General features: G+C 43.0%; 1 protein-coding gene across 2 annotated transcripts; it reads right to left on the reverse strand.

Moving 5' to 3' along the window:
* Positions 1-8,586, reverse strand: LOC104557931 (cytochrome P450 2H1-like). Of its 2 annotated transcripts, XM_062000747.1 has the most exons (9): positions 8,407-8,586; positions 5,677-5,839; positions 4,685-4,834; positions 2,818-2,984; positions 2,246-2,422; positions 1,705-1,846; positions 1,244-1,431; positions 646-787; positions 1-182 (listed from the first exon to the last, which is right to left on the reverse strand). In XM_062000747.1, exons 1-9 carry the CDS (start codon positions 8,584-8,586, stop codon positions 1-3), a joined length of 1,491 nt encoding a protein of 496 aa, XP_061856731.1. The 2 variants fall into 2 exon arrangements, with proteins under 2 accessions (XP_061856731.1, XP_061856732.1); XM_062000748.1 differs by lacking the exon at positions 2,246-2,422 and having other exon boundaries at positions 2,824-2,984.
* Positions 8,587-13,218: the final 4,632 nt, after the last annotated feature.

Raw genomic sequence — 13,218 nt, forward strand, 5'->3', positions numbered from 1 at the left:
CTAACGTGGAAGAAAGGAGACCTTATAAGGTTGGGGTGTATTTGCTAGAGTGGTGGCCACTGGGAAAATGTTGATGTCCTTGCAGTCCAAAACAGGTTTCAAAGTAAAGTTCTGCAGGATGGCTGTTAAAAATAGGAACATTTCCATCCGGGCCAGACCTTCTCCTGCACAGGCGCGTTTTCCTGCAAGCAAAAAATAAAAAGTGAGGTGATGGTGGAGTCCTTTGCTGGTAACTTATTGTAACCCGTGTTCCATGGAAGTTCAGACATGTCAGAATGGATAGACAGCACTGCAGCATTCTGAGGAAGCAAATTAAACTAGGGGCTAAGTGTCTAGAACAATATGAATGCTCAGTGGCAAAGGCAGCTTGAAGGCTTCAGTTTCTCATGTTCTGCTGCTGTTTGATAATAAGTTTGGAGAAAGAAGTTATGTGACTAAGTCCATTTCATACCAATCTTCTTGTAGAACACATTGCTAAAAAAAGAAAGTCAACTGAAACTCTTGTACAGGTGTTGGAGCTGCCCAGGAATGACTCTAGGAGACCACTAGACATCACTGTACAGACCATGGCGATGGAGGCACTCAAATCCTCAATGAGGTTCTCCTAGAGGATAGCCTAGGCTGTGAAATAGAAAGAAGACTTACCTGCAGAGAATGGCATGAAGTAGTCACTCTTTTTAAAGGTGCCATTTGCATTCAGGAAGTGTCCTGGGTCAAATTTTTCTGGATTTGGAAATTCCTTGCTGTCGTGTAAAACGGAAGTCAGCATAGGGAATATCATAGTGTCCTGAATTCACAAAGAGAGGAGAGTCTTAAAATGGAGACAGAGCAAAACAGCATTAAGAAGTTCCCAGAGCTGAATAGAAGGATAATCAAAGTTTAACCAATTTAAAATGAGCATTTTATGAATCAAAATGTGTGCCATTGGTATGGCAAATAATTTTTAAAATGAATTTTAATGTCAAGTCTGGTTGGAGTGTTTAAAATTGCTTCCAAATAAATCAGAATTTTGATTGCTTACATTTACATGAAAAAAAAAGTATAAAACTCTCTTCACATAGAAGAGCCTAGTTTTAAAATACAAGGGGTTGGACTCAATGACTTCCAGAATCCTCTTCCAAACAAAATTATTCCAATTCTAGATAAGATTTCAGTGCTTTTGAAAATAAAATACAGTACAATTAATAGAACACATCATTGTTTTCAAGAGATTATGACCTTTCTCAGACACAGCCAAACAGACCTTGGGGATAAAATAGTCTCTGAACTTGGTGTCTCTGATGACAGTGTGTGGAACGCTAAGTGGTAGGAAATCAATGAATCTCTGGATTTCATGGATGACAGCATCTGTGTAGGGCATCTGGCTCCGATCTGCCATGCAGGGGCTTCGGTCTCGGCCGATCACAGAATCAATCTCCTTTTGAGCCTTCTCTGTTAGGAAATAAATGTTGAATGTTCCCTATCTGTTTGTCTAAACTACTCCCCATATTTACAGCAAAACTTGCTTTTAGCACACCAGGAACGTATGACTGTTCTTCATACTGACATCTGTTTCCTACAACTAAGACTAATATACATTTCTACACTGCAAACACGTGTTTCTTTTGTCAGGGGACTATTGCCACCTGTGATAGGGATGGGAATTGTCCAAATTGGTTCCTTGACATTGAAAAATTTTCAGTTGCTTGTTTCTTTTTCTGTTACCTGCTATCTCTGGGTATTTCTGGAGAATCAGAAGTCCATATATCAGTGTGTTGCTGGTAGTCCCTGTTCCTGCAAAGAACAAGTCAAGTGCGGTTCTGCTCAAGGCCTCAATGGTGAAATGTGAGTGAGCCTTCCTTTTCTCCTGTGGGAGGAATTGGCAGAACATTTTGAATCTCAAGCAGTCTGTCTAAAAAGAAAAGTCCTGTACCCATAATGTATGTTTTTAAACACATCTAATGTGCTTTCAAAAACATGACACTCTCCCCAATGACAGCATTTACAATAATTTCGAATATAACCATTTGTGAACCATTATATGAACCATTTTTAATATGGGAGGAACACTGAATTACATCAACCAGATTGGTCTTCAGCTTTCCTAGCTTTGCCCAGTGCTGTTTAAAAATGGAGAGGTAAGAATGAAATTGACGTGCCAACAAAAGCCAACAAAAGTTCCCCTTTGCATTTGCAGAAGCCCAGTGGCCTGCACAGCTGAAAGAAAGCTAGGATTCAAGCAGTGAGTCTCTTGCTCTTACATTACCTGTTCCATTTTGTTAAGAAACGCATCAATAAAATCTCGAGGATAAGTAGGATCCAGGGTCTTCTGGTGTTCCTTTACAATTTCTAAAGTAAATTCATCAATTTTTCCAATGTTTTGTATCATTTTTTTATGAGGCCCAGGTAAAAAATCCATGATAGTTGGAAGGAAATTATACATCTGTAAGTATAAAATGTTGGAAAAGCACATTCTGATTAATGTGGATACAATAAAATGTTCTCCTAACAATAACTATGAAAATGGGGCAATTAAACTGTTTTGGAACAGCAAGTCTTTATTACTCAAATGGATTTTAATGCCTTTTACTTTATGGCTTCACTGTGTTCAAGGATAGACTTCACTTGAGCAACTTTTGCAATGATATTCTCCTTTGAACATACAATGACAATTCCATAAGGTAAGAAAAAACAACAGGAATTGGTCATTTAATTGCCTTTTTGGCTTTCAAAAATATCTCCAAATTTTGAAAAATCCACTCAGAGTCAAATAAACAACATGAATAAATATTCATTAATAAAATATTTTAATAAGAAACACATTTGATAATTAACGACACACACCTGTATTTGCAGAGAGTTCTGGTACTTGTTGTTTTCCTCTAGCAGGTCAATTAAAGTTAGAAATTTCTTATCCTCATAGTCAAATCGATCCCCAAAGACAATGGAGCAGATGATGTTGGACACAGCATGGATTAGGAAGTTGCTAGGATTGAAGGGTTGCTCTGCAACAAGAAAAAAATAAAAGTGGTATTTTGCTTTCGGTTTTTCAGGCATAATCCTCTCCTCTGACACTGCAGGGGACTTTTGCATCCTTTTGAGACCCAGGGTTTTGTATTCCTTCAAAAGAATGATGAAAATCTTGTGTAATTTATTCTTCTCTTCTTGAAATGAACTAATTTTCCTGTTTAAGTACCTCTTTTGTCCTCTTCTCAGCAGAACACTGCTCTGAGTGTTTTTGTTCCTCTTCAACTGTCATGTGCCTTGTCTGCCTCATAGCCTATTTATTAGAAATGGCCGAAAGATTCCCACCAAAACCTAAACCTAATAAAACCAGAAGGACTTTGCCTGAGTCTTTAGGCTATTGCACACTTTTCTGAACTCTGTTAGCATAACCTCAGTTTTAAACTCTCTCCTTGGGGTTCAAACAGCTGTGAGCAAAGTCTAGTTTTGATAGCACAGCTGCATAAGCTGTTAAAACTATGGTGTGAGAAAAAAGTGAGATTACATCCAAGAAAGCAACAAAAGAGATTCCCCTGCAACCTGTGGTGCAGCCCATGGTGAGGCCGTGCCCCTGCAGTCATGGAGGCCTCAGGGGAGTCACAGTCAGTGGAGCCCAGGCACAGTCAGTGGAGGACCTCACGCTTGAGTGGGTGGATGCCTGAAGGAAACTGTGACCCTGTGGGAGGCCCACAGTGGAGCAAGTTCCTGGCAGGACCTGGGAACCTTTTGAGAGGGAAGCACATGCCAGATCAGGTTTGCTGTCAGGACTTGTGACCCTATGGGGAACCAACACTGGAGCAGTTTGTTCCTGAAGGACTGTTTCCCCCATGGATGAGACCCACACTGGGGCAATTCGTGAAGAGCTTCACCACATGGCTGAGACCCACATTGGAGCAGTTCATGAAAAACTGCAGCCCATGGGAAGGACCTGCATTGGATAAGTTCATGGAAGACTCTCTCCCATGAGAGGGACCCTGCACTGTAGCAGTGGGAAGTGTGAGGAGTTGTCCCCCAGAGTGAAAGCAGCAGCAAAGACCATCTGTGATGAACTGACCATAATTCCCATTCCCTGTCCCCCTGTGCTGCTGGAGGGAAGGAGGTAGAAACCTGGGAAGAAAGGAGGAGTAGGGGGAGATGTTTTAATTTTTATTTCTGATTTCCCTACTCTGTTGTGATTGTTCATGTTCTACGATACATCATAAAATCATAGAATAGTAGTGTTGGAAGGGATCTTTCGAGATCATCTAGTCCTCCCCAAGTTGAGTCTGTTTTGTCCGTGATGATGATTGCTGAGTGATCTCCCTGTCCTTATCTTGGCTCACAAGCCATTTGTTATATTTCTCTCTCTCTTGTCAATTTGGGAGAATGAGTGATAGAACAGCTTTGGTGGACACCTGGCACTCAGCAGGACTAAAAGTGATATTAATGCTGGGCCTAGTAGATAAGTAGTCCTAATCATTTATTATTTGCATTATATAAATAATGGCTTTATACTTCTCAGTTGTGTACATCTTGCTTGTAAGATTATGCTTTCCAACACCAGTTTCCTACATTTATTCATCCATACTGTCACAGTACCAATGACTGGCCTACCACATGCCCATTTCTTGGGTAGCAGATTTGATGAAGCAGACCTACACCTCTCGTTGTCTCATTGCAGATACACAGGGCAGCCCAGAAGGCACAAGGTTGCATGTCCTACCTTGTGTGTTCCTGATCCTCTCCACCAGAAACTGAGCTTCCTCCTGGATTCGCTCCTCAATGCCCTTCTTCCCCATCCCAAAATCCCGCAGGGTGGTGAGTGTAAACCGCCGGAGCTGCTTCCAAGTCTCCCCATTGCTGGTCACAATGCCTGGCACAGGAAGGCAAAAGAGAACTCCATGAGGAAACATCATTTTTTCTCCCTCTGAATGGAAGCCTCACAGTAAGTATGCCAACATGAAAAGACACCATTCTGTGGCGTTCCATTGCAATTGCTACATGCCCAAAAATGTAACTTCTCTGTAATCCTCGAGGTGACAAATCTGATCCATCTGCCACAGCACTTTGAGTAAAACTGAATGTATTCCTAGAGTAACTACATTAGGATGTAATTAAGGAGGTAACACTGTTATTGGATTGATCTTGGCTGCAAGCACATGGTCTTCGCAGTGTAACTGCTCATGTTGTGCTGTGCACCTTCCTTATTGACAATGCCATTGCTACTGTACTATAGTGCTATGGAATAGGTACTATTTACCCAGATAAATGCCATACTGGGATCTGCCCTGGTGAGTAAACTCGGGGCCTACTTTTGCATGTGGCCCTTATTGGGACAGCCTATACAATCTTGTGTCTTTGTTGTGCTGTTGACTTTCCTTGTGCAGATTCCTTAGTTGTCTGTATATTGTTAAAATTTTCAGAAATGAACATAAGAGCTTAGAGGCATATTTAATGAACAAAATTATAGATGGAATTTGAAGGATGCTAAAAATAGAAAAGCATTCAGTGAAGCCAAGCTGAGACGTTAAACCCAGGGGTCCCATTTACTCAAGGGTCCAAGTAATGAGCTGGGCTTTTAGTCTTTTATTGCTAATCTGTATGAATGAAAGTAGTAATTGAAAGACACTACTCCCTCCTCCACTGCACTCTCAGGTGTGTTCCTGAAGCACTAAAAGCATCATCTTTATATGCCAAAATGAACCAGGGGTGTACCTGTGCCTCGGAAGAATCTTTTGAACAGTGGTAGAACGCCTCTTCCGCTGAAGTCATCTGCCTGATCGATCAGAGCTTCTTTCACAACATCATAGCCATAGAGCACCACAACCTTTTGTGGGCCTAAATGTACTGTGAAGACAGGACCATACTTCTCGCTGAGCTGTAGGAAAGAGGAACACAAAAAGCAATATTTCTGAATGTTAATCCTGTGAAGAGAATGTAGCAAAGGGTTTGAGGGGTGATGTATTCTTGTTTGAGCATTGCTGCACCATGACAGTAGTTAGCAGCAACACAGAGATCTTTCAAGTAGGAGTTATATCTAGGGTAAGAGGGAAGCATACAAGAAACAGTGAATATGAGTGGAATTTGTGGAGTTTCAAGATCAAATCCCAGAAAAGAAAATAGTTCTTCACAGGGCTGGCAAAAGAGTCTCAAATGCCTTTCTACAGGGCACAGTGGATAACAGTTTACATGAGTGTAGTGCTTTTGGCTGGGACAGGTTTTTGGTAGCAGAAGGGCTACAGGAGTGGCTTCTTTAAACGATTATCTGCCAGAAGCTTCCCTTGTAGCTGACAGGGCTAGGACCAGTCAATTCTAAGATGGACCCTGCAGCTGACCCAGGCCTGGCCAGTTAGTGACTGAGGTAAAGCCTCTGTGAATAACATTGGAGTAGGGGAAGAAGTTGGGGCACAGTTGCTAAACCGCGGCAGCAACAGAGAGTGAGAATGTGAAAACATATCTGCAGACACAAGGTCAGTGGAGAAGGATGGGGAAGAGGGTGCTTAGCCCTGAAAGAAAGATTCTCCTGTGGTGAGGACCATGGTGAGGCAGGTTGTGCCCCTGCAGTCCATGGTGGACCAGTGAGGAGCAGAGATCCACTCGCAGCCCGTGGAGGACCCCACGCCGGAGTGGGTGGATGCCTGAAGGAGGCTGTGACTCCGTGGGAAGCTCACTCTGGACCAAGTTTCTGGCAGGACCTGGGAGTCTGTGGGGAGAGAGGAGCCCACGCCAGAGCAGGTTTGCTGTCAGGACTTGTGATCCCGTGAGGCACTCAGGCTGGAGCAGACAGTACCTGAAGGATTGTTCTCCTGGTGGGTGAGCCACGTTGGAGCAGGGTGTGAGGAGCTGCCCCCATGGGAGGCCCCATGCCAGAGCAGCATGTGAGAAACTGCAGCCCATGGGAAGGATCCATGCTGGAGAAGTTCATGAGGGACTGTCTCCTGTGTGGAGGACCCCACAGTGTAGCAGTGGGAAGTGTGAGGAGGCCTCCCCCGAGAAGGAGCAGCGACCAAGTCTATCTGTAATCAACTGACCGCAACTCCATCCCCTGCACTGCTTGGGGGGAGGGAAGGAGAGTCCTGGGGTGAGGGAGAGGTGAGGGGAGGTGTTTTAAGATTTGGTTTTGTTTCTCATTTCCCTGTTCCAATTGTTCATTAATAAATCAAAGCCTTTTCTCCCCACTTTGAGTCTGTTTTGCCCATGATGGTAATTGCTGAGTGATCTCCCTGTCCTTATCTTGACTCACAAACCTCTCATTATATATCTGTCTCCCCTGTCCAGTTCAGGAGGATGAGTGATATTACAATTCAGTTGGCATCTGGCACCCAGCCAAGGCAAAACCGCCACAGTGGGCTCAAAAAGCAATTCTACACATTTATGGAAGCAAGTGCCTACAGAGATTTTGAGCACAAACATACCACAGTCATCTCTAAAATCTCACAGATCTCTGGAAATTGGGTGAATAAATCAGAAGAGAGTTACTGCGTCCTTGTACTAATCATGTACTCTGTCCGAGACATCTGCTTTTGGCGACAATTGCAGGAGGATTCTTGGGCTACTTGGTCTGACCTGGAACACACCTTCTCATGCTCATGTTTAGGAGCAAACTAGATATAGTCTCTCTTTTTTTTTTTTTTATGGCAGGAAACCAAATCACCTAGTGCTCTGAAGCAAAGAGAAGTGCCTGAGGATACTCATGATTCTCGACGTTCACAGGCACCAAGGCAAAATCAAGCTGATATGGCTATGTGTGCATCGGACAATACACACAGTGATGTCAGCCACCACAACAATTTTGCTCTGAAGACCCCAGGGACATCCACCCTTCCTGTCCATTTGCCACAATCCCCTCAGAATCCACTAAAGAATACGCACCCCAGCTGAACTTGCCTCCACCTATTCCCTCCCAGGCCTTGCAACATACAGCTTTTGTTTGACAGGTGGGTAACATCAGCCAGGGGAGGGAATGGAAGCACAATTCACCTCCAAACTTTTTTGGCTTTGACCCTTTCGCTCATTATTTCCACTCCCAGGAGATCTTACCTATTTGCTAGAAAGCAGAGGCGGCAACGTAGAGCAGAATCCTCTCTCAAAAAGGACCACGCTGTGTTTCCAGTGTGGTGAGAAGTGGGATACAGGAGAAGAATAGCAAATATTGCAATAGCATCAGTGCCCTGACTGCAAATCCACTGCAAATTGCAGTACTGCCATGAGATAATCACAGGACTCATCCTTAATATGACTTGCAAATATATAGACTTGGATATACAGATTATTGCAATATATAGACTTCAGAAGCATGTATTTCTGGGAAACCTTTTGTTTCTGTTTGAGTCAGATATTTAGTTGGTGCAAATTGAGCTTGTGAACTAAGCTGAGACAATCTGGACTGAACTTTGGTTTATATGCAATGGAGACAACAGGGGAAAGAAAAAGACAGAATCTTACCTTCTTCAAGCTTTGAGGCAAGTTCCATGGGTTCAGCTGGAGTATGTTTCCAACAATGGGAATTGCAGTGGGACCAGGAGGCTGCTTCTGGTTTTGTGACATGCTTCTCCATGTGGCAAAGAGAAGCATGCATGAGATGCAGACTAGCAAGAAAACAGTGGTTGTTCCCAGGAGCTCCATGCTGGGCTGAGGAAGAAAAATCGAGCATCAGAAGAGTCTAATGTTGGACCTGGAAATCCATGTTTATTTATAGGCTGACACCAAAGCTAGCCAATTGTGCCTGCTTGGATGTGAAATTAACTTATTAATCTCTTCCAGATAAGAATGAGCAAACTAAGGATGAACTCCTTGTTACCTTACTCATTTTTTTACTTCTCTATCTTGTGTTCCTTTGGTTAATCATTCATGTAGGACTAATGTCATCGTGGTGTAATGCCATCAAACAAACTCAAAATGCAAAACTGTTTAGAACCTAGCTTAAACTCTTACTGTTTGCCCTCATGCATAGATTGACATCTGCCAGTCCCTCTAGTAGCTGAGCACAGTGGAGGCAGGTGTTGTGGCTGAAAAAGGGCATAACTCCAAGTTGTTCTTAGACATTCCTCCTCCATGTCTGGGATGAAATACACAATTGTAACCAAGGGCCTTCTGTGTGACTGGTAGAATCCAAATCATGGCAAGGATCCTTGGAGAGTAACACTATAGAAGAGACATAGCTACATAGTCTGTGAACAGCATCATACCAGGCAAATATGTAGTCTAACCACAGAGGCACAATTTGGTTGCTGCGCAAACATTTCACCTGGGGAGCCCAAGATATTCCACACCATTTCACATCATGCTCAGTATATAAAGCAGGGAAATGCTGTCCGGGAGCTGCTGCTTGAGAACTGGCTGGGCATTGCTTAGTGGTGTGAAGCAATTGCATTGAGCATCACTTGTTCTGTATCTTCTGTTATTATTGTTATTATTATATCTTCTTTTCTGTCCTGTTAATCTGTATTTATCTTGTAAAAATCCACATATTTTACTTTTTTTTCCCAGTTCTCTCTCCCATCCCACTGGGGTCAGGGAGTAAGTTGCCAGCTGGGGGGAAACCAGGACAAAAATGTGACAAAGTAACAAGGACTTGAAGAGAAAAGCATGGAAGAGAGCAGAGGAAAGGGAAGGCTAACAGATGAGAGTCAACGGACAAAGTATCTCATGAAGCGTTCTATCCAACTACCTCAGAGCTCAAGCAGTTCTTAAGGACTTGGACTACAAGTGCAAAAGAGGGAAGTGAAAATCAGTGTAGCAAACACAGCTCTTTAAGCAGAAACAGAACTCCATTCCAGAAGAGGAGGTGGGGAGTCGTTGTATCACTTGGATTTTTTTCTTTCCTTAACTGTCTTTATCTTGACCCAGGAATCTGGATCCTGCTAGAGGAAATCTGGATCCAGGGTATTAAGCAGGGTCTATCCCCTGACTTCCAGGTCAAATAAAAGTAACCATTTTCAGTATTTCTTCATTTTAATATTCAGGATCACTGTTCAGAAATATTGCTGGCAAAGGAAGCTATCTGGCTGTAAACATCTACAACGTTGGAATGTATGGCTAATTATGCAGAGAGGAGTGTGATGATATCGAAAGTTTACACAGGGTAGCCCTTACACAATTATATATGTGCCACACACAAACTGAAACCAGATTCAGTTTCTGAAAAAGACGGCTTTACCCTTAAACTCCAGGCACTGAGATGTTGTATGGAAAGTTGAGAGGCAAGGATACACTATCAAATTTCTAACATCAATGCCCTTAATAACACGTTTTAAGTTTTGGTCAGCCTTTAAGTGGTCAGATAGTTTGACTAGATTATTATTGTATGTCCCTTCCAACAGAAAAGATTCTATTCTATTCTATTCTATTCTATTCTATTCTATTCTATTCCATACCATACCATTCCTTACCATTCCATACCATTCCATACCATTCTTTCTACTCATACTCTGTTCAGCAACTGTGCAAGCTTCAACCTCTTTCAAAAGTCTCCTGGGCTATCTCCTCGAGTCAAGCACTTTATCAAGGCTGGATAATACTTGTATGTATAACTTAAGAGAGACAGCTTTTGAATCTTTTCTCAGTCTGAGAGGAAAAAAATTATATGTTTGACGTGCTTTAGTGGAGAAAGAAAGGGATAGGAAAGCAGGTTTTGATGGAGAAAAGTCTACCTGATCTCATGAAGACTATAGATAAAACTGCAAAATTATCAGCAACGTTAGCATCTCTTCAGATAGGCCAAACTTCCCATTATTCTTTAGCCTTTACAAGGACAAAGGCTTTCTACCCTTTCTCTTCGCTAGGAGGAGGCTGGGAGGCAATTGAGAAAAATTAGACATGCAAACACAGTGTGCTGCAGCAGCCCCCTTTCCTGTTGCTGTGAAGGGCAGTATCTGGACAGACAAATGCAAGAGGCTCTAAAAATTATTAACCTGAGTCGTGGTTTGACCCAGCTAGCACAGCAGCAGCATGACAGCCTCTTACTCGGTAATCCCCATCCATCCCCACCATCGTTATGATGGCAGAGGCCCCAGTGAAATGGGAGGAACAAGATAAGCAAGGGTGTTGTGGATTAAGACAAGGTCAGGAAGGGCTCGCTGCCAATTATAGTCCTGGGCAAAACAGACTCCAGTACTCTGCTTAGAGAGGAAAGTAGGAAAGTTTATTCTACAAGAAATAGAACAGAATAAAAGCAAAAAAAGGAGTGGGATGATTGAGAAAATACAACCAGCACTTTAAGATCTCCCTCCCCCATCCCTCCTTTCTTCCCAGGCCCAGCTCACTGCTCCCGATATCTCTACCTCTTTCCCCGTCAACAGCTCAGGGGGGCAGGGAATGGGGGATGTGGTCAGTCTCTCACAGATGGGCTCTGCCGCTTCTGTCTTCTCAGATGAGGACGACTCCTGACATTCTTCGCCTGCTCCAATACGGGGTCCCTCCCCTGGGACACAGTCCTCAATGAACTTCTCTGGTGTGGGTTCTTCCCAGCAGCTGCAGCTTCTGCCTATACAGGGTCCCTCACACGGGGGACAGTCCTAAATGAATATCTGGCGTGGGTTCTTTGCCAGAGTTGCAGCTTCTGCAGATACAGGATCCCTCCCTTGGGACATGGACTCTTCTGGCCATAGTTACTGCCCCTGGAACGCAGTCTTTAATCAAGTGAATCACTGCCCCTGACTTGGGGTTCTTAGCAAAATGAGTCTCTACCACTGATTCAGGGTTTCTAGCAAAATAAGTCACTGCCCCTGATACGAGGTCATTATCAATATGAATCTCTGCCCTTCATGCGGGGTCTTTAACAAAATGCAAACAAATCTCAGCTTCACCAGTCCTCTCCGTAGAATGCAGGGGAGTCTCTGCTCCAGCACACCTCCTCCTCTCTTTCCTCACTGACCTTGGCATCCACATGGTTGTTTCTCTCACTGTTCCTACTCCTTGCACCACCACCGGCCCGAAAAGAAGAAGGGACAGAAGGAGGAAGAAACAGGGAGAAACCTCCTACTCTGGTTTCTTCTTAAAAAGTGATTGTGGAGGCACTCAATTGGCTCAGCCCCAGAAGTGGGTCTGGCTCAGAGCTGGGGAGAGTTTTGAACAACTTCTTACAGGAGCCATCTTTACAGCCCCTTCTTACTTACCAGAAATGGCTGTCAAGTCAAACTATGACAGCCTGAGAGTCTGCCAGTACTCCTAGAGAACATCCTGTACCCTTTGGGTTTTTGTCAGATTGAAATCATAGAAGAGGAGACCATGTCAGAGTTATTATTATTTTTTCCTCCATTGTAGTCTGGATATTAAGAAGGCTCTATGCCAAGTAAGATGCTCAAAAAAACAAACCAAATATTAGACATTAAAAGGAATAGAGAACAAAAAGGATATCTCTTTATGCCACCATAGAAGCCTAGGGTGGACCTTTAGCTGTAATTCTGTGTGAAGCTGTGATTCCCAAAGGACAGAACAGACCTTGAAAAGCCTTAGATCAAGGCATGTAGGATGCCTTAAGATCTAGAAGGACTGTTTAAATGGACTAGATTGCTCTGGTCTGGAAAATCTATTAATAAAGTGGATATAGCATACTGATGAAAATGTGAAGGATTTGAAGAAGGTAAGAAGGGAATGACTGATCATATATCCTTCCTATATAGAAGAGCACTATTAGAGCACTAAAATAGCAACTGGAAGGTTTTAAACAGTCAAAAGAAGGTGTTTCTTCACACACCATTCCCTTGAGCTGTGGAACACCATTTTATTAGATCATAGAATCATGGAATTCTTTCCGTGGAAAAGAACTTCAAAATTATTGAGTCCAACCACTAACCTAACACTGCCAAGTCCACCACTAACCATGTCCCTTAGCACCTCATCTACATGTCTCCTAAATATGATGCCCCCACCACCTCCCTCAGCAGATGTATGTGTGCAAAAAGTAACTGGACAAATTCACAGGAGAAAAATCCATTGAGGATACTCAAGCACAAAGATATCTAGAGTGGCTCAGGAATCACTGGAGACTGAGCAGTGTGAAAGCATATGCCTTTGTGCTTGCCTTGCTTTTATTCTGTTCATCGGGAGCTAGTTTTTAAGCCACTGTTGGAAAGGATTCTAGACTGGCTTGACTTTTGCCATGATCCTGTACATCCATCCTCAGGCTCCTATGTCCTTATATTATAATGAACATTTCATTACATACTTTCATTGATCAGTTTAGCAGAGTAGCCTATGGAAATCATCTCACTGTGAATAACACCTCAGCTACTAAATTCTTACTGTTTTCTGATA

This window comes from Colius striatus, chromosome 8, assembly GCF_028858725.1.
Source record: "Colius striatus isolate bColStr4 chromosome 8, bColStr4.1.hap1, whole genome shotgun sequence".
NCBI lineage: Eukaryota > Metazoa > Chordata > Aves > Coliiformes > Coliidae > Colius > Colius striatus.

What these genes read in the sequence shown, in the direction of transcription:
- LOC104557931 (XM_062000747.1), bottom strand. Translation starts at nt 8,586, where the DNA reads ATGGAGCTCCTGGGAACAACCACTGTTTTCTTGCTAGTCTGCATCTCA. An exon ending in TGCCTCAAAGCTTGAAGAAG is followed by an intron (nt 5,840 to 8,406) that starts GTAAGATTCTGT and finishes TCTTTCCTACAG; the next exon opens with CTCAGCGAGAAGTATGGTCC. An exon ending in TTCTTAACAAAATGGAACAG is followed by an intron (nt 1,847 to 2,245) that starts GTAATGTAAGAG and finishes TTCCTCCCACAG; the next exon opens with GAGAAAAGGAAGGCTCACTC.